This window comes from Eulemur rufifrons, chromosome 5 (assembly GCF_041146395.1).
Source record: "Eulemur rufifrons isolate Redbay chromosome 5, OSU_ERuf_1, whole genome shotgun sequence".
NCBI lineage: Eukaryota > Metazoa > Chordata > Mammalia > Primates > Lemuridae > Eulemur > Eulemur rufifrons.
This window is the reverse complement of record NC_090987.1, coordinates 39,998,025-40,018,307: the sequence shown is the minus strand read 5'-3', so window position 1 is coordinate 40,018,307 and position 20,283 is coordinate 39,998,025. Positions and strand designations below refer to the sequence as shown.

The 20,283-nt window shown below is 42.7% G+C and overlaps 1 protein-coding gene and 1 long non-coding RNA gene across 5 annotated transcripts in view; one reads left to right on the top strand and one right to left on the bottom strand.

Moving 5' to 3' along the window:
• Positions 1–20,283, top strand: part of LAMA3 (laminin subunit alpha 3) — a 229,945-nt gene that overhangs the window by 149,078 nt on the left and 60,584 nt on the right. For 2 of the 4 annotated variants that reach the window (XM_069468520.1, XM_069468519.1), the window contains exons 35-40: positions 58–219; positions 2,506–2,604; positions 5,083–5,166; positions 10,513–10,743; positions 14,894–15,007; positions 19,738–19,847. In XM_069468520.1, the coding sequence (XP_069324621.1) occupies positions 58–219; positions 2,506–2,604; positions 5,083–5,166; positions 10,513–10,743; positions 14,894–15,007; positions 19,738–19,847 (800 nt within the window). Of the gene's footprint in view, positions 1–57; positions 220–2,505; positions 2,605–5,082; positions 5,167–10,512; positions 10,744–11,925; positions 12,125–14,893; positions 15,008–19,737; positions 19,848–20,283 lie in introns of those variants that run through there. The other 2 variants (XM_069468522.1, XM_069468521.1) reach the window with 2 other exon arrangements.
• Positions 2,079–11,920, bottom strand: LOC138383482 (uncharacterized). The gene is made up of 2 exons (XR_011233594.1): positions 11,856–11,920; positions 2,079–2,623 (listed from the first exon to the last, which is right to left on the bottom strand). It is a non-coding gene; the product is annotated as an uncharacterized lncRNA (long non-coding RNA).

The window sequence follows — 20,283 nt, the reverse complement described above, 5'->3', positions numbered from 1 at the left end:
CACCAATTCAGCCATCACCAAACAACCACGTTTCCATCCCTTGCTTTTGTGTTCCAGTTCGTGGATATGATGGGCTGGCGCCTGGAGACGGCAGACGGAGTGGATGTCCCCGTGTCATTCAACCCCGGCAGCAACAGCGTGGTGGCGGACCTGCAGGAGCTGCCCTCAACAGTCCGCAGCGCGTCCTGGGTGGCACCTCCCTCCTATCTGGGGGACAAGGTAATGATGTCCTGTCGCTCCTCTGAGCCCTCTGTGGGCCTCTGTCACATGAGCATAAGCGTCAGGCAGTTCAGGTTACTAACATTTTAGGAATTAGGAGAACAAAAAATGAAGAAGAGACCTCGCTGTGAGGGGCCAAGCAGGAGCCTTGTGTGGCCCCACATGTGAGCAACCAGCAAAGGAAAAGCGCACAATGGTTTTTTTTTCCCCATTTTTACTTAATGCCAAAGAATTTTCCTCCAGGGAAATGCCATTTAAATAATATCTGTTGCAAATGGGACATGTATGCTTTTAATGCCAACGCTGAGAATTCTTTGTTTTAAAGCAGAAGAAAGGCTCCCTGTCAGAAGACAAAAGCCGAAAAGTGACTCACAAGCTTATTAAAAGACACACGGGATCCGGTGGCAGTTTGGCTTCCACAAGCAGAATCATGCGCCTTTAGTTACACACTCCTCAGGGACCTTGTAAACCAGATGCTCTTCCTTTGCTGCATGAAGTATTATTCCAGAGCCTGGTCCACTCTTCTCATTTTATGAGGACAGAAATGCAGGTCTCGTGTGGAAACTCCAGGCGGTGACACATGCTTCTTAGCAAGGGGAAAACTTTTGAGAACAGCTGCGTTCATAGAGCCCAGCTCAGGCGATGCCGCATTCTCACGTTTAGAATAACTGAATATTAGGGCCTTGTTCGCCTGAGGTCTCTGACTGTATCTTCTGGGTGGAAGGCTGTGGGTTTTGACATCTGAGTGTGGGGCACGTTGCTTCTCTCCTGTGACCCACCTGTCCCTCACTTCATACTCCTCTTCACCTCTACACGGTTAGCCTGTGTGCTGATCATCTATTACCATGTAACAAACTACACCAACACTTTGCAGCTTAAAGCAACAACAGTTATTTTCTTGCACAGTTTCTGTGGATCAGGAATTCAGGAGAACATGCCCGGAGTCTCTCATGAGGTTGCCGTCAGCCAGGGCTGCAGCCACCCAGGACTGGAGGATCCACTTCCCAGTTTGCTCACACGGTTGTTAACAAACCTCTGCTCCTTGCCGGCTGTTGGCTGGAGGCCCCAGTTCCTCATCACGTGAGACCCTCCATGGGTTACCTGAGGGTCCTCATGACATGGGATGGCTTCCCCCAAAGCAACTGATGGGGCGGGGTGGAGAGAGGGAGTGAGCGCACTGGCTCAAGATGAAGCCTCAATCTTTTTATAACCTAATTTGAGAACAGACACACTCTCACTTCTCCCTTATTCTGTTCATTAGAAGTGAGTCACTAAATGCAGCCCACACTCAAGGGGAGGAGAATTAGGCTCCATCTCTTGAAGGCAGAGTACAAAGAATTTGTGGACATATTTTTAAATGCACCTGAGCCCATCAAAAAGGCAATACTTAATCTGAATAGGACGATTCAAGATGTCACCTTGGAATACCTCCAGACTTGAAGTTCATAGCTCCGTGAGGCTTTGCCAGATAACAGATTCCAGGGAAAAGCTTCTGTTGACGGGGATCCCGGAAGAGCAGCCCCTTCCCATCTTCTCCAAGTTGTTGGCATTTTCCGTAGGCTATTTCATTCTGTCTAATTTGAGCTGATCTTGTCTCTGATTTCCGTCCTTTGGTCACTCCTTCCTTCTTGATTGGTCTTGTCTTTAAGGGTGGAGGTATCAGGGCCAGAGGTGAAGCAGCTGTCAGAGAACCATGTCCACTCAGCTCCACGTCCCCAGCACAATCACGCTGCTTCTGTGGCACTGAGAGAAGGTCCATACCCTACTGAAGCAGCTGGGCGTGGCTTCCATACCAGCGGAATTCACAAGAACTTGGGAAATATTCACCATCTGCTTTCAGGAATATTTTTTTTTGGGGGGGGGGAAATTTATTTTTAGAGGTTCATTTTATGACTGATAAATATTACCCACTTCTCTCAGTTAAATAAGAAACCGATGGCCTAGATTTTCTAGAATAGCTGTGGATAAACATTTTGTGTTAGTAATCATCTAGGAAAAAAAGGATCTCCTTTGTTGCAGTATGACTATTATTTTCTTTTTAATAGAGGTATCTTCTTGCTGGTAACACTCAATCATGTTCATGTTAAACATTGTAAATGATATAAAACATAGCATAAAGTAGAAAGTTGAAATAGCATCCGCAAGCCCAGTCTCTAGATATAACCCTTGTTGGCAGGTTGATTGGGTGTCTTTACAGGTGTGATATGCCTGTGTGCTTTTTCTGCAGGCTCCTGCTGCCATGGTCTCGTGCTATTGAGGCTGTTCATGCTGTTAACTCCATTCTAGGTTTCCTCGTATGGCGGCTACCTCACTTTCCAAGCCAAGTCCTTCGGCCTACCTGGTGACATGGTTCTCCTGGGAAAGCAGCCGGATGTGCAGCTCACCGTATGTATCAGAACACGACCTATGGGGCAGGAAGCAACAGTTGCAGTTGGTGCTGATTTAAATTTAGCACATCTTGATTCATGGCCTACAAAACATTTAGATTAATTCACTTCTAATACTTTATAGAAACTAAAAAGAAAATGTAGGGCATATAGCAGCTCCTCGGGATTCTACTTCCTCCAAGCAAATGGTTTCTTTCTTCTCCTCTCCCAAAATATTAATACTTAACTGTATTTTTCCCTTTGCCTCTCACAAATGACTGCCTCAGATTAAACATTTTTTCTGTTTCTATCTTTTCAATTTAGTTTCATAAATGTTTTTCAGCCCTTCCAGTGTGCAAGTCCATATTGCTGGGCTCTATAAAGGGCAGGTCACCTCTTTCCTCAAAAAAGAGAGGAGATTAGAGTAATATGTTAGTAACTGCAGTGCACCAAACAGTGTTTGAGGATAGTCCAAGCAAAGCTCTGTGGCACTGGGGTCTGAGAAAGGGGGACAGGAGCTATGTGGTCTGAGAGGGCCTCAGAAGGCCTCGTGGTTCATTTTGAGCCAGGCCTTTAAGAATGGGCATAAGAGGAAACATGGCCCTCCAGGGAGAGGGACTAAGGTAAACTGAGGCAGGAAGCAGTGCAGGACAGGAGGCTGTGCTCAAGGGATGATCAGTTGGACATGGCCATATTATCAGTGTGTGCTGAGTCACCGAACACAAGCCTGGAAGGATTTGACGCTGTGACAGGAATTGAACTTGATATAGACAGGGGCTGGTGGCGGGGGGATGGGCCGGGGCTGGGGGGGGCGGGAACTTTGGTTTTTTTTTTTGAGACAGAGTCTCACTCTGTTGCCCAGGCTAGAGTGCCATGGCGTCAGCCTAGCTCATAGCAACCTCAAACTCCTGGGCTTAAACAATCCTACTGCCTCAGCCTCCCGAGTAGCTGGGACTACAGGCATGCGCCACCACGCCTGGCTAATTTTTTCTATATATATTTTTAGCTGTCCAGATCATTTCTTTCTATTTTTAGTAGAGACGGGTTCTCGCTCTTGCTCAGGCTGGTCTCGAACTCCTGGGCACTTTGGTTTTTTGAGAAGAGAAGTGACAACATCCACACCCTATGTGCCTAGGACACAATCCAGAGCTGCAATCTAGAAAATGATGTCACGTCTTACTTTGGATTCCCCACAACACAGGGCACAATAACTTGAACATAAGTTGGGGTGCCATTGTCTGAAGTTGGCTCTATTTCTGGGTTTTGTGCTGTGATGGATGCAAGGTAATTATAGCTTCTGGAAGGGTTTTCTCGGGTCATGCACTGTAAACAGGGACCAGCAAGTCCCACGCACCACGTCACAGCTGAGGGTCTCACATTCTTGGTAGATATTTGTATTCAGGCACCACCGCGCTGTGTTTTGTTTTTACTGGTATGCAAATCTGTAGAATTGTTATTTTAAAAACTCCAAGGAACTTTTGCAGAATATCTTGAAAATAAAGCGGCAAAGATTTCAAAGTCATAGTCAAAGGGAAAATAGCTGCACAATGAAAATGCTCTCACTGCAGTGCTATATTTCAGTTTCGTAGTTTTGCAGAGCATCTCATAGTTCCGGCCATTAGTTCCGGCTATTTTTTACTGCCAAAGAGTTTATTATGCAAACTGTTGTGGTTCACTGAGAAATAAAGACCAAAATTTCTCCTTAATTTTATCTTCAAACACAGAAAATCATTTAGGCTCCCGAAACATTTACTCTGCTGCTTTGTTCCAAACCACTGTAATTAAGAGCCTTTAGGGCATGTTTCTTAGATTAAATTTCAATGATATGTGATTTCAGTTAATGCTCTTCTTTCTGCAATACCGGCCCTAGCGAATGGGTCTCTTTGGGGTTTGGTGCTACAACAGAAAGGCTGGGGCTCATGTGTGTTTGTGCTAGGGCTGCCAATGGTAGGCATCGTTGTCTCACCCAGACATGTTAAGAGTCGCTCCCGAGCCACTGTGACCGGGAAGGGTGGAGGCTGAGGGTGAGTGAGGCTGGGTCCTGCAGGGGGAGGCTGCAGGTGAATATCTCCCTCCACATGCCAGCTCTGCAGCTTCCTGGCACAGTCAGGCTGGGCCAACCCTCTTCCCACCCCACCTTCCTTAGTAACCAAAGCATTTTCTTTCTACCGCAGTCTAGTCCGGTAATGAAAACAGAACTTTCTGCAGTTACTGCAAAGTATGGTCTTAAAAAAAAAAAAAAAATTCCCATCTTTTTTAGTCACTTTTGGTCCAGGGAATTTTCCTGATTTCCTATTTGAGAAAAGGCACTGCATTCACTACTATGATTCTGTTTCCATGTCATTAGTCCTTTTACCAGTCAGTTAATTCTGAACTATTTTTTAAGAGTCAGACATTTCATATAATGTAGATCCATAGAAAATTGTTATTAGATCAATTTTAAATCTGGAAACATCCCAACCAAGGCACTGAGGCATTCACGGTTTTCTTTACACAGGGTCAGCAGATGTCTGTCATCTACGAGGAGCCAAATAACCCTCGGCCAGACCGGCTGCATCACGGTCGAGTGCAGGTGGTGGAGGTAAAGGAAAGCTTCCGTGAAATGGCTCCTAATGATCCTTTCTGCTTTATGACTTAATGATTTCAGATAATCATGATTTTTGACTTAAGATTTTAAAAATATAAATTATATAAATTTAAGTTTATATATACAGGTTAAGCAAAAATCTGAAATCCAAAATGCTCTAAAATCGAAAACTGCTTGACAACCAACATAATGCATTTAAAGGAAATGCTCATTGGAGCATTTCCGATTTTGGATTTTCTGATTAGGGATACTCCATCCATAAGTAAAATGTAAATATTCCAAAATCTAAAAAAATCTGAAATTTGAAACACTTCTGGTCTCAAACATCTCAGACAAGGGATACTTAATCGGTCTAGATTTAAAATACGAATTATGTAAAACATAAAATGATTGATGCTCATGTGGGCTTTGTTTGTACTATATATTTCCAGCACTTTAACACTGTCTGTCCTGTTTCACAACTAATTATCCTTGTCTTATAAACTCTGTAAGCTTGTAAATGCTACCACATAGCTCCCTGTCATCCTCAGGTCTCCCTCAGTGCCTGGGACCTGGTCAGTGTCCAACAAATGCTTGAGATGGATGGATAGAAAAGCCACAAAAATATCTTACATCAAGAGAGTAATATAGCTAAATACAAGACAGCTCATAAGATCATAAAACATTTTATTACACCTATGTAGTTACAACTATTCCTTAAAAATAGTATTCCTTTTGTGTTATTAAATATGTCCAATGCCTAAAGGTGAAACTTTTTTGAGTACCTTGAACTTGCAGACATATTTTAACATTTCTGTACATCTATACAATGGAATACTGTTAAATATTTGGCAACCAAAGAAACAGAGTATTGATGCCTGCTACAACATGCATGACCTCAGGAACATTATACTCTATAAAAGAAGCAAGATGCAAAAAACTACATATTGTATGATTCTATTTGTGTGAAAAGTTCACATCAGCAAAAATGGTGAAGAAAAAACCTCCAGAAATTCTCTCCTCCCTAAAAGCATGAGAAAACTGGCAAAAAAAAAAAAAAAAAAAATGGTCAGCATCAACTTTTTTAGAACTCTGGAAATTAATCAAAAGCTTGCAGCCATTTAGAAAGTGTTTATTCAGTAAAAATGGTTGAATCTCTGCAAGAACAATGAGCTTTGTGGTATTCAAGTTGGGCTATTCCCATCCTCTTCTCTCCGGCTCCACAGGAGCTTTGCAAACCAGTAGCCCACAATCATGGTGAAGTCTAGCAGCCTGGAAACCACTAGAGAGGGCAGAGTGACATTGGAGTTCCTTCAAAGCCTCCTTCCCAGAGAGCTGTCACAATTTGACCTGTCTGGAGGTTTTTCAGAAGATTCCATTTGCAAGCTTGTCTCTATTTGACCTAACTGGAGCTTTTTCCTGGGAGTGTTGCTGCAAACATTTAGATTGTTTAAGTTCATTGCTGCCTGAGGTGGTTGGGGCAAACAATAAGGCAATCACAAAGCTTAAAAGATTAGGGAATGAGATGTTCATAGGGGCTTTTGAAAATCTCCAACATAATCCTAGGAATGTAGCAGGCTATGCACATATGAGGGCTGTGCACATATCCAGGTATGTGCACATGCTGAGGAAAGACCTGAGAAGGCTCAAAGCTCTCACCTCTGGCTGACCTGGAGGCTCTCTGTAAGGAGGAAGTGAAGGCTAAGGCAGAGTTGTCAACTGCCTGGTTCAGAGTTGAAGGGGTCCCCCAACATGCACACAAGTCATTTTGCAAAGATTAGGAGACCTTTTTGTGTCCAGGCATTTAAGGAAATCTCTGTCCAATTGTTAGCTGATCACTAAGCTAACAATGCAGAGACTTTAGTGGACACACATGACAAAGAATACAGACTTTACAGAATTCATTCAGAAAAGTTACTAAGCAAACAATTAACAATAAAACAACAACAACAAACCCAGGGAGTGAGGTGAATATGATTTCCAGAGTTGCCACATTATATTATTTTAAATGTCCAGCTTTCAATGAAAAATTATGAGATTTGCAAAGAAACAAGAAAGTATGGTTCATATGGAGGGAGGGGATACAGTATGTACACTGTTACTGAGAAAGATCAGATATTAGACTTATAGAGAAAGACTTTAAATCAACACTTTACATATGTTCAAAGAATTGAAGGACACAATGTCTAAAGAACTAAAGACAAATATGAGAAATATGAAAGCAATGTCTCATATTGAAAGAAGAGAATGTAGTTAGTATCAATAAAGAAATAGAAATTATAAAAAAGAACCAAATAGAAATTCTGGAGTGGAAAAGTACAATAACTGAAATGAAGAATTCACTAGAAAGGCTGCTATGGACTGAATTGTGTCCTTTCATATGCTGAAGCCCTAAGCTCCAGTATGGCTATATTTGGAGTAAGGAGGTAATTACAGTTAAATGAAGTCATAAGGGCGGAGCGCTGGTAGCATTAGCATCCTTATAAGAAGAGACACCAGAGAGCTCACTCTCTCTTTCTGCCTTGTGAAGACACAGCAAGAAGGCAGCCATCTGACAGCCGGAGGGGAGCCTCACCAGGAACCAAATCAACCACCATCTTGATCTGGGACTTTTACCCTGCATAACTATGAGAAAACAAATTTCTGGTGTTAAAGCCACCCAGTCAGTCAGTATAAGGTAATTTGTTATGGCAGCCCCAGCTAACTAAGACAAGGGCTCAAAAACAAATTTGAGCAGGCAGAAGAAAGAATCAGCAAACTTGAAGATCCGTTGAGATTATCCAGTCTGAAGAACAGAAAGAAAAAGAACGAGGAAAAATAAATAGACTCTCAAAGACATTTGGGACACTATCAAGTGTATCAACATGTGCATAATGGGGATACCAGAAGGTGGGGGGGAGAGAGAAAGGAAAAGAAAAAATATTTGAAGAAATAATTGCTGCAAACTTCCCAAATTTGATGAAAATCATTAATCTATACCCACGAAGCTCAGTAAACTCCAAGTAGTATAAATGAAAGAGATCCATGCACAGACACATCATGATAAAGATGCTGAAAGACAAAGAGAGAATCTTGAATGCAGCAATTCATCACATACAAGTGGCCTCCATAAGACTAACAGCTGATTTGTCATCAGAAACCATGGAAGTCAGAAGGCAGTGGATGACATATTCAAAGTGCAGAAAGAAACATACTGTCAGCCACGAATTATGTATCCAGCAAAAAATCCTTTAAAAATGAAGGGAAAATGAAGGCATTTCATTACATATTTTTAAAAAATGAGATAATTCATTGCTAGCCAACCTTCTTTACCACAAATACTAAAGGGAATCCTTCAGACTGAAACGAATGGACACTAGACAGCAACTGAAACCTGCATGGAAGAATAGAGCACTGGTAAAGGTAATGACAATACATAGGTAAATATAAAAGGCATAAGTATATGTGTAAGTAAAAGCATAAGTATAAAAGTATATCATTTGTTTGTGACTTTTTCCCTCCCATCTGATTTAAAAGACAACCATTTACAGCAATAATCACACATCTGTGCTCTTGGGCATACGATGTGTAAAGATGTAGTTTGCGTGACAATAAAAGCACAAAGGAGCAGAGGAGGGAATGAAGCTAATAAAAGAAAAGCTTTGTATACTATTGAAATTAAGTTGGTATTTATATAAATCGTCCAGCATGGGCAAATCCATAGAGACAGAATGTAGACTAGTGATTGCCTGTGCCTGGGGGTGGGAATGGGTAGTGATTACAACTTGATAGTTCTTTTTGGAATAATGAATATGTTCTAACCTTACATTATGGTGATGGTTGTATGCTTCTGTAAATTTATTAAAAATTGTATACTTAAAATGAGGGAATATTATTGTATATAGATAATAACTCAAGCTGTTAAAATATAAATTAAAATTATGTAAGTATTATATTTATGTTAGTAATAATTGCTACCATCTACTAAATGTCTCTACATGCTAGGCACTGTGTTGAACACTTAATATACATTATATAATTTGATTTACTTTAATCCTCATGATAGCCTGAGAGATTAGGTATTATTATGCCTATTTAAGAGATGTGAAAACTGAGTTCAAAGGGGACAACAGAATATAAAGGCTAAGAATATGGGCTTTTACATGAAAAGTTTCTCAACATTACTTTATCATTTGCAAATTAAAACCACAATGAGATACCACCTCACACCTATTGAGATGGTTACCATTAAGAAAAACACACACATACAGAAAATAACAAGTGTTGGTGAGGATGTGGAGAAATTGGGACCCTTGTACACTATTGGTGGGAATGTAAAATGGTGCACCTGCTCTGGAAAACATGGAGGTTCCTCAAAAAATTAAAACTAGAATTACCACATGATCTAGCAATTCCACTTTTGGATATATATCTAAAAGAACCAAAAACAGGATCTTGAAAAGATATTTGCACACTCATTACATTATTCACAGTAGTCAAGAAGCAACCTAAATGTCCATCAACAGATGACTAGATTTTTTAAAAATGTGGTATATATACAATGGAACATTATTCAGCCTTAATAAAGGAAATTCTACACTATGTAATAACATAGATGAACCTTGAAAACATTGTGCTAAGTTAAACAAGCGAGTCACAAAAAGACAAATACTTTACTTATATGAGTTATTGAAACTAGTCAAACTCCTAGAAACAAAAATTAGAATGGTGATTGCCAGGGGATGGGGGAAAGCAGGAAAAGGGGAGTTATTGTTTAATGGGTAGTTTCCCTTTTGCAAGATGTATAAGCTCTAGAGATCTGTTGTGTAACATTGTGTTTATAGGTAATAATGCTGTACAGTTAAAAACGGTTAAGACGGTAACTTTCATGTTATGTGTTTGTTACCACAATAAAAAGTAAAATAAAATGAGTATGTGTGCAATAAAAGATTATACTTTCCATCACAATTATTTACATTTAATGAATGACCTAACCTGCATGACTCAGTCAGTTTCTATTAATATATGCCTTCCTTTCCTATATCTTTCTCATTCATCTTATGTTTGCACAAATTGCATTTAAAAATAGGTTGGGAAATTTTATTTCATTTTGTTGTTCCTTATTTCCTGCCTTCATTTTTTTCTCCCTTCATGAGAATAACCTGGGACATCTGATTTCTGAATGTAATTGCTCTAGGAGGTACTTCCCCATCTATGTTATTTTTCCTTACACATTTCCTTATTTTTCCTTATGCATTTCCTTATTTTTCCTTATGCACTTTATATGTCTTTTCTTTGATTCACTCCGGGTGTCTGCCTCTTTAGAATCTCTGGAAGTGAACTTGCCTAAGGAGGACCCTGCCTTTCTGTTTCCACGTATAGAGAAACTTCAGACACGCCAGCAGCCGTGCCCCGGTGTCTAGGGAAGAGCTGATGACCGTGCTGTCTAGACTGGCAGGCGTGCGCATCAGAGGCCTCCACTTCACCGAGACGCAGCGGCTCACCCTGGGCGAGGTGGGGCTGGAGGAGGCCTCCGACACAGGAAGTGGACGCATAGCACACGATGTGGAGATGTGTGTCTGCCCCCCTCACTACATAGGTGACTCATGTCAGGTAGGACATTTTCCCACCCACGACATTCTCCCAGGGCTGTTCCAGCTGGTGACCAGCACTGCGGGATGGTTTAGGGCACTCTCCCTATTGCTTCTCTGTCCAGATTTCTGCTGGGCTGTAGCTTATATTTGACCTAGACTCCCTGCAGGAATTAAATGTGAAAAAGACACCACCAGTGTCTCAAGATGCACAGGAAAGCCATGGGAGCTGCTAGATGGTGGGGGCTGGAGAAATGAGAAGTAGGAAGGAGCCTGCTGGTCGGAATCCCAGCATTTGAGTCCCTGCCTTCCTAATAGCTGACCCAGGGTGTTCATGCCTTTCTCTAATCCAGCCACCCCCCCAGTCCCCCGTAGAGTTGAATTCCAGAGAATATCCTGGATTCTGCAAGGAGACACTATATTCCAATTTCCTAGCTCGCAGCAGGTCCATATTGTTTGAGCTCTGTTCAACCCGAGGTGTCCTCGGGTGATTACAATGTACCATAAAACGAAACTCTTTAATATCACAAGCTATAAATATGCTCTTTTCCTAAAGAGATTGAGGGAAAGCACAATGTGAGTATAATTAGTAGGAAACAGCAAACATTGTCATTCTGTGTGTTCCATATGCCCAGAGTATGCAGACTTAGCCAAACCCTTCACTTTCTTTCCTGGCCCCCTCCATAGCAGAAAACCCCAAGGTGATCTGCACACCAGAGTTTCTACTTTTTAAAGCTACCAAAAATATCTCACCTGCCCTGATTTTCTGGGGACTCCTGAGTTGTAACCTGTAGCCCACGGGTTGCCGGTCGCGCACATTCTTCCCCCTTTTCCCCCCATCTCTTTTCCAGCTTGATTAAAATAGATCGCCCGAGGGCAGGAGTGGGGCCTGGGGATTGCCACCCTCCCGCCCAGGGCGTGTTCCCTGCGCGTGACTCAGCCTGTGATTTATGCCTGCTCTAATCGTCTAGTGCCGTCTGCGGGGTGAGGTGGGGAGAAGGTGCTGGCTGCCCCACCTCGCAGGAATTACAGAGCGGCGTGCGTACCTGCGGACTGTTATGTGTGCTCCGCGCGCAGGCTGACTCATGCGTGAAGTTGAAAGGTGGGGCCCCGGCCGCAGACAGCCTTCCTTACCTGAGTCAGGCAGGCCCGGGCACCGAGCAGGAAGGGCAGGTATAAGAGGAAGAGGCAGAGGACTGCGCGCAGCCGGCAGGCAGGACGCAGGGACCAGCATGCCCCCTGCAGCGAGGCGGTGCGCCCGCAGCGCGGGTTGGCTGTGGATCTTTGGGGCAGCCCTGGGGCAATGTCTGGGATACAATTCACAGCAGCAAAGGGGACTATTTCTTCGGCCTCCGGGTCAAAGTCAACAGCAAACAAGTTATGCGGAATTTAGACCCAACCAGGTAATGTTCCTTTTAAATTTGGGGTTGGGACAGGGAAGGATTTCCAGATTTGTGACATTTTGAGTTCGGGTGATTAATGAGTAACTGGTGGGCTGGGGGAGGGGCCGATGGCCGCCCCGTCGCCTTGACTGGCAGTGTTTATTACAGTACCTGACAGATTGCTTTCCTGAGCTATTAACCGCAAGCTATTAACCCCATAAACATCAGCCCACCTGGAAATGCCCAGTTAAGAGCCTGAATGCTTGTGGGATGTTAATATACTATGAAAATTTGTGCCCTTTGGAGAGCAACCAGACCTCGGGACGAAAGAATCCAATGCCTATAGGTTTCCAAATGCTGCTTGAAAGAAAATTCAACCCACAAAGTAAAACATGGGAAACAGTGGAATCCGTGCTTAAGAAGAGTGACCAAAGTTTGCATAATACCTGGCAGACATGTTTCAATTTGCCAGGCATGAAACGTTCATAAATTCTGCTCTCTTTCTTTAAACTTCCTGGATGTTATGTGTATACTTACAGAGAAATAAATCCCTGGTTGCTGAAATAGCCCTAGAAACCAGATAGGGACATAATTTTATCATCTATACTACTAAAGTTTACTTGAAAACTTAACATGAAAAATCATCACTTTGAAAAACCTTAATTAGTTACAAAACTCCTGTATTGAATAATATATTAGGACACATTCATTTTCATTTGAAGAGTAAGTCTTCAATATAATTTGAATACTTAAACTGAAATTTTTTGTAAAATGTTTTGCTTGCTTTCTAAGAGATGAGAAAATGATTATATTTCAGGAACTGACAAATGCTCTGAGAGTCACACAATAGATAACTCTTGCAGAGTATTTTTTCTGCTTCTAATCAAAAGCAAGTTAAGATGGATGATTTAGTTTTAATCAGGACAGACTACCCTCCCCCAAAGCACGTTTAATAAGCTTTTATTTAGGCATGTTGCCATAAACTAACCAGATTATTTATTTATTTGAACAATTTGTTCTTTACCAAACACAATTATTTTATAAGCAGGTAATGCAATATATGGTGATAATTATAAGCTACTTGCCACGTATTAGTAGAGATTGTAGATATGATTGCACCATCATTGGCTGCATTTCATTCAGATGTATCTTTAAGTTGGCTTTTAGCAAAAGAACATTCCTTTCATACTTCGATTCTCCTTTAGACAAGCCTATTCATATAATACCTAAAGTAGTCTATTTTTTTGCAATGTGTTTTTTTTTTTTGCCTAACATGGTTCCTAATAGCTTAAAGGAACAATATATATTGGTCTTGTTGTTATGTATGATCTGTATTCATTGGTAATTTTGGAAGGAGCTCCTGGCAGCACCTGGGAGGTTCCATCCCAGGCAGAGTGTGGGAGTTCTGTCTCCCCCTCCTCTCTGATGGCTTCTTCCTCTCTTCTGCTTGACCAGGTGGAAAGACTGTTATGACCATGGATTAATGAGAATAGACTGTTCATGTCAAGATTTCCTTTGACTGTAGTTTCACAGTCTTACAGACATATGTGCTGTTTAAAAAGGATTAAAGACTATTCTTTACCTTGAAATATTAATTTTTCCTGATGCTTTAAAGATGGGGCATGTAGGAGATCAGTGAAAGAAACTAGGGACAATGTCTGATTTTAGTCTGTGCCCTGCTTAGCTCTACCAAAATAAAGAACATGTCTATAATTCTATTTAAAGACAGAAATCTAAATAATTTTTAATAGCTGGTAGAGGAATAATTACTTTTTTCCCCTATTGGAGGCATTCTTAACTAGAATCCTTTTAAAAAGATGCTAGTTCATGAAAACAAAACTATAATTTTTTTCATCCAGATGAAAAATAATAACTTGTATTATACTGGAGAGAGACAATGTCCTGGAGATAGTAATAATCAAGGCATCAATAATCCTGAGCGAGGAAACAAGACCACACCCAGGGAGACTCCCTCAGGCTGAGTGTCTGTGTGCTCAGCACGGAGCAGACATTGGTGAACAGTCCTGTGTGCGAACTCAGCACGCTGCCCCCGCCCCGGGGTTCCCTGTTGCCCGTGGACCAGTGAGTGGCAGTGAAGTGATTCCAGCAGCTATGCCATGATTGTGTAGGCCCCAGTTAAGACTCCTTATACCCGCTCCCCAACTGCTGCTCCTGTACTGTCCCCCATCCCTCACTAACCCAAAGCCACACTGGGAGAGGGCATGGCTCCCCAAAGAGAACTTGAACTTGAACTAACTTGCTCAAATGTCCTCTCCTCTAAGGATGGGGCTCCTGATTCTCTTTATTCATCCATCCTCCACCCCCTCTACCCACCCTCAAAACAAGTGGTGTGAGAAGGCCCCTCTGTCTCTACACTTACCCTCTCTCTGACTTCCTCACCGTATGTCTCACGTTCCCACCTCGGCACGGGAACCAAACAGAACCTGACAGAAAAGCAGGTGGACCTGGCTGGTGGCTGAAATTAGAAGTCTACACACTGGATGAAGGAAAGAAGATGAAAAAGTGAATGCTTCAGCTGAGCTCGGTGGCACACACCTGTAGTCCCAGCTGCTTGGGAGGCTGAGGCTTGAGGATCGTTTGAGCCCAGTAGTGTGCTATGATTGCACCTGTGAATAGCCACTGCACTCCAGCCTGGGCAACATAGCAAGATCCCATCTCTAAAAAAAAAAAAAAAAAAAAAAAAGTGCTTCACAGTCAGAATTGTCACATGCTTTGGTTAGTAATTGTTTTCTTTCTTTTTATTGATTAAACACTTTGTTTGCAAAATAGAGTTGTAGCCCCGGATACTATCGAGATCACAAAAGCTTGGATACTGGACGGTGCATTCCCTGCAATTGCAACGGACATTCAAATCGCTGCCAGGATGGCTCAGGAATATGTATTGTGAGTACATTGATACTGTAATGCTGCCCACAGGCAATGTGTTTCTCCGCATTTCCCCCACTCTCTCCAGAGATGTCAGTGACACATCTCCTCCCAAACTCTAAATAGAGGGGGCCGTATAAATACAGGAACCTCCAGCGTTATCAAACTGAATTATTTTACATTTCATTTTTTCCTCCATTTTTACATGCACCGTCAGAAGAGAACACCTGTCTGAATGATTAAATTACACCTTAGCTTCTAAATCTCTGCTTCATTAAATGATATTAATGGGTGGATCTCGGGGCTTAGCTCTTGCCAGGGTATAATAAATCAGAGCCATTCCTTTGGGCCCCAGTTTTATTGGGGTGGCAAGAGATCTCAGAAGGGGGCTTGCTGCTGTCAGACAAGAGGTAACTCAGGAAAGCAACAGGGGAGAAGGGGTGCTCAGAAAGGCCTAAGGCTCACACGCAGTCAGTCCAGCACAAACTCTCCACTATGCCAAGACAGACAGAACGGGGCTTGGGGAGGACAGGTGAGGGGAGCACATCGGGTTCGGGAAAGGGCTAGATCCCTGCTCCCTTCCTCCCTGCATCCCGGGGCTGAAGGTGCCCTGTATCGATTGTTTTTCCCTCAAGGTCTTGATGCAGTCCTTGATGACTACAGCTTACCCACTGAAAATGGATCTTATTTTGGAATGTTTTATAAAATTCTCCCACATAAAATTAGTTGCTTAGGAAATTTTTCTTTTGCGTCAGGAGGCAGAACCCTTTTTATTCTGCTTCTTTCTTGCCTTTTCATCAGAGTTCTTCCTCCCGACAGCCAGGGCCTCCCCAGTGAGGAGAGTGGACAGTTCCAAGGGAGGAAGAGAGTATCAGCGCTCCCAGGAACACAGAGCCCCAGTCGAGCTGTGCTCCTTTGCAAACACACTCCCCTGTCACAGCTTTCCTCTGCGTTGTGCAACTAGAGTGTTTTTCAACTATCTGAGTTCCTAGACTATATTAAGCTAGTTCAGCATGGCCCAGGGAACTGCTTCCTCGGCAAGATGGGACAGGCAGGAACAGGAAACTGTTGTAAAGAGCAGCCTGATAGAATATGTTATTCAATTGTAACCTTATGGGTTAAAAAAAAGCATTAGGAAATATCGTTTTTCAGCCTGATATTATTCCTGTATAATAATTCACGTATGTCATGTGTAACACAGGTAGATGCTTTAGTTAAAAATATTTATCTTACCACTGAACCATTGCTAGATGTCAAGTCTGCCTTATAAAAGCTGCCAAAGAACAGAGGGAGTTTTCTTTGTAGTCCATTCACCTAGTGAAGGATAACTTGAGAAAGTTGTAATTCATATTTTAATCAAACAAGATTTTCTTTTCCATGTCCTTTCTTTGTAGCTCTGTCTTCACTTGTCCCTAATGGCCTTGTGGTTGCTAGAGACTATTCATTCATTCAGGAAATCCTTAGTGAGCATTTGCTGTTGTGGCAGGTACTGAGCTAAGTGCTGGGGTTCAAATCGTTAGACATAATCTCTCCTCTCTAGGAGCTTTCTGTCTAGTGCGGAATGTGCATGTTTGCATGCACACATATGCACACACACGCATGCACACATGCACACACACACAGAGTCCATGCCTGTGCTCAGTTAACTGCTTCATGGCCAGTACTGAGCGCTGATGCTACCCTGAAATATGTCTGTTATGTGGAGGCCGAGGACACAGCTCTCATCCTCAACGAGCAGTAATGAGGAAGTCAAGTACCTTTGAATATCAAATGGGCCTTCCGGCTGGATGCCACTGCAAATTGACCTCCACCTTTCAAGGTCCAGAGTAAATTTCTAAAATCTGGGCCCTTCAGCCATGTGCAAATCTCCCTGTCACTTCAAGAATAAACTTTGAAGTTTGAAAGATAAATAACCTAACTCCTTGCTGGTACAGCAGGACACGTCTGTGTCCAATGGCCAGGGCAGGAGTAGCAGGTGATGCGTGTGTGGGTGCCACCGGCCAGAGGGACCTACGGTGACGGCCCCTGCCTGTCTCTCCCTCTCCTCCTTGCCCCACTTTCTTCCCATGTTTTCTTCTCTCCCTCCAGCTACCCTTGCTTTCTACTGTCTCTGTCACCCCTTATTGTCCTCTTTTCCCTTGTCTCTCCCTTTTCTTTTCTCATCTTTCCTCAGTGTCCCCCTTTTCATTCCCATCTTCCCCACTCCACTGGAAAGATTTATCTGGAATTCCCAGCTGACATGGTTGCCCTGAGACTCACTGAGGGCAGGAAGCCCACCGCCCTCAGGGGTGGTCTCAGGCACCCTCCAGTTGCATCCTGGAGCCCTCTTACGCCTCAGCCTCTGGGACACCCATCGCTCCTCGCTCCCTCCATGTGCGAGACCAAGGTTCTGCACACTCTGTTCCCTGTGCCTGGAATGCCCTTCCCTCACTTCTGGCCCAGCTAATCCCTGTCCTTCCATTCTTCGTGCAGGCAGCAGCTCCTCCAGGAGGCCTTCCCTGAGGCTCTGGAAGGGCCAGCTGCCCCTCCTCTCGCTCTCTCGAGATGCTGGCACACCTTTGTCATCCTGTTTTCCACGCGATATTGACTATGTCCATGTACAGGATTATATCTATTCCGAGGCAAAGTGCCAGACTGTCTTTGCATCCCTAGTACCAGCATAGTTGGGCACATAGTAAATGCCCAGTAGATACTTGGTTGCAAATGGAGCTAGGTGAGCACATGCCATGGGAGTGGAAGTGGCTCCTGCAGCATTCATTCATTCATTCGTTCTTTCTTTCACTCACTCACAATAAAACACAAGGAAACTGGATAGGGAGATGCCTCAAGTTTGCAGGACTGATGAAGACGGCTTCCAGGGTAGCCTCCCAATTGAAGGCAAACAGCATTTCAGACATTCTTATGGGACTTTACCAAGCAACACGGTTATGACCCCCTTCCATGCACGATCCTCTCCCTTGCCCCTGCGGAGGACCAGTGTTTAGGGTGTTTTTAGTAGGGTGCAGATGTCTCACCACAATTCTCATTTCTCCAGTCTTGCTTCTGATATTTTCAGCCTCAGAGCTAAGTAGACACAGGACTAAAACATACCTATCCAGGGTACGTTCTTCTTTAAAATGGTTGTTTGGATTAAAAGACAAAGAAAACTAAAATGGAAAGGTAAATAATGAGTTCCCAAAGACCAGTGTTTTATGAAAGGGTCAGGGCAGCCATGCACAGCAGCGGTGAAGGAAGCTGCTAGTGTCCTCCTCTGACACTCCTGAGAGGCCACCACTGTGGCCTGGTACACTGCAGGGTGGATTGTTCCCAGTGTCTGCGCCTCAAGGAGAAACCCACACTACAGTAAGACTTGAGCAAGGAAGGAGTGAGTCCAGACAGAGGTGAGCTTTCTGGTGATGTGAACGTGTGAGTCGAGTTCTACTTTAAAAGCCTTCCACATTTTCTGAAATGCTTACCAATCTCCTGTGATTATAGCATGATTTTATATCTAGAAAAAATATGAAAGGATATTTTAACATCTTAGTGTTTCATATAATTTTCAGTTACCCAAACATTTGGGAAGGATGGATTTGTTCAATCTGGACACACCGATGACATTTATGATTGAAGGGTCGTCTTTTCCATTGCGAACAAACCGTGTCCTCTTGTGATACACATGTACATTGTTTTTTCCCAACTTAGCTTCAGATATTATGTAAAAGCTCACACCCATTAAAGCTTCTTACTCTAGCACCACTTCTGCATACAGAGGTAAAATATATAAGCAAATTTTTTAAAGCATACTTACTCCGGGCAATATAATTAACACAAAGTATCTCTGAATTATCAAATGCCCACAGCAAGGGGAGTTTTCCTGGATGTTTTAGATCTTTATTACTAGGGTAACACCAAGAAACGTTATAGGCTGCTAAAATTTCCACAAAATGAACAAATTCGACCCATGCCAGTAGACTTTGTTGTAATAGACTGCACAGTTGGCAGAGTCATATCATCTCAACACTTTGCTGAAGAACAACTTTCATTAGACATTGGCATGAAAATAATTGGATTTCCAAAAATATGAATAAAAGGCTTACATAAAATTAATTTCTTGCTCCTTTGTGACATTGGAATTAAGTTGAATGCTTTCTGCAGGTACTGTACAACTTTTTATCATTTTGACAAATTCCATGTATTAAAAACATTTCAATTATATTGATCTTCAGTATATCATTGTTACGTGAACTATGAGGTAAGATGACGGTCATTTTCCTAGAAGCAATTCCAAGGGGAAGAGGGAAAGGAATCTACAGTTCCCAAGGGCTAGTATACTTTACTTTTTAAAAATCCTCCCAAAAGCCTTGGAAAGTGGGCATTACTGTAACTGTCCATTTAAAGAAAATTACAACTCTATGTAAATCATGCATCAGTGAAATTGATGGAAGAAACAATGAGGCACAGAGAGGTGAAGGAGCTTGCCCCAGGATTCCACAGCCATAGGACTTAGAGCGGGATGTGAACCCCGCTGGCCTGTCCTCACCACATCACGCCCCCGACATTACCCACCACGTAACTGATGAAAGGGAGCTTAATACCTTTTTTCCTAGCACCAACAGTGATTAGATAGACAGGAAATATATATAGTTAGTGGAACTGATATTGCTGTAAAGTCAAAGGACTTGAGTTCTAACTGTGTAGGTTACAATGATCCCAAGAGTTATAATACATGTACCAGGCTGCTGTTACCTGTGCTGTCCACCTGTCCCTAGAACTGTCAGCACAACACGGCTGGGGACCACTGTGAGCGCTGCAAGGAGGGTCACTATGGGAACGCTGTCCACGGATCCTGCAGGGCCTGCCCATGTCCTCATACCAACAGGTACTGTAGAGACTTAAAAATAACCTAGAGAGACCAGAAGCTGTTTGGTGGTTGCCCGGGAGTGGAGCTGGGAGGAGAGGGGTGGAAATGGGAACTGACTACTAAAGGATATGGGATTTCTTTTTTATGGTGATGAGAATGTTCTACAATTGATTGTGGTAATGGTTATACAATTCTGTGTGTGTAACAAAAGCCACTGAATTGTACACTTTACATGGGTGAATCGTCTGATACGTGAATTATATCTCAATAAAACTGTTATAGTTTAAAAAAATGAACAAATGCAGTATGCAAAAACAAATCAAACCAGAAACAGTTTTTCCAAGATTTATTCTTCTGGGCTTTTCCTCTTTTTTTTTTTCTTTTTTTTTTTTTTTTTTGCTGTATGTTCAGTGGTTAAACAATTATTTCTTGAGCACCCATTACAGGCCAGGTC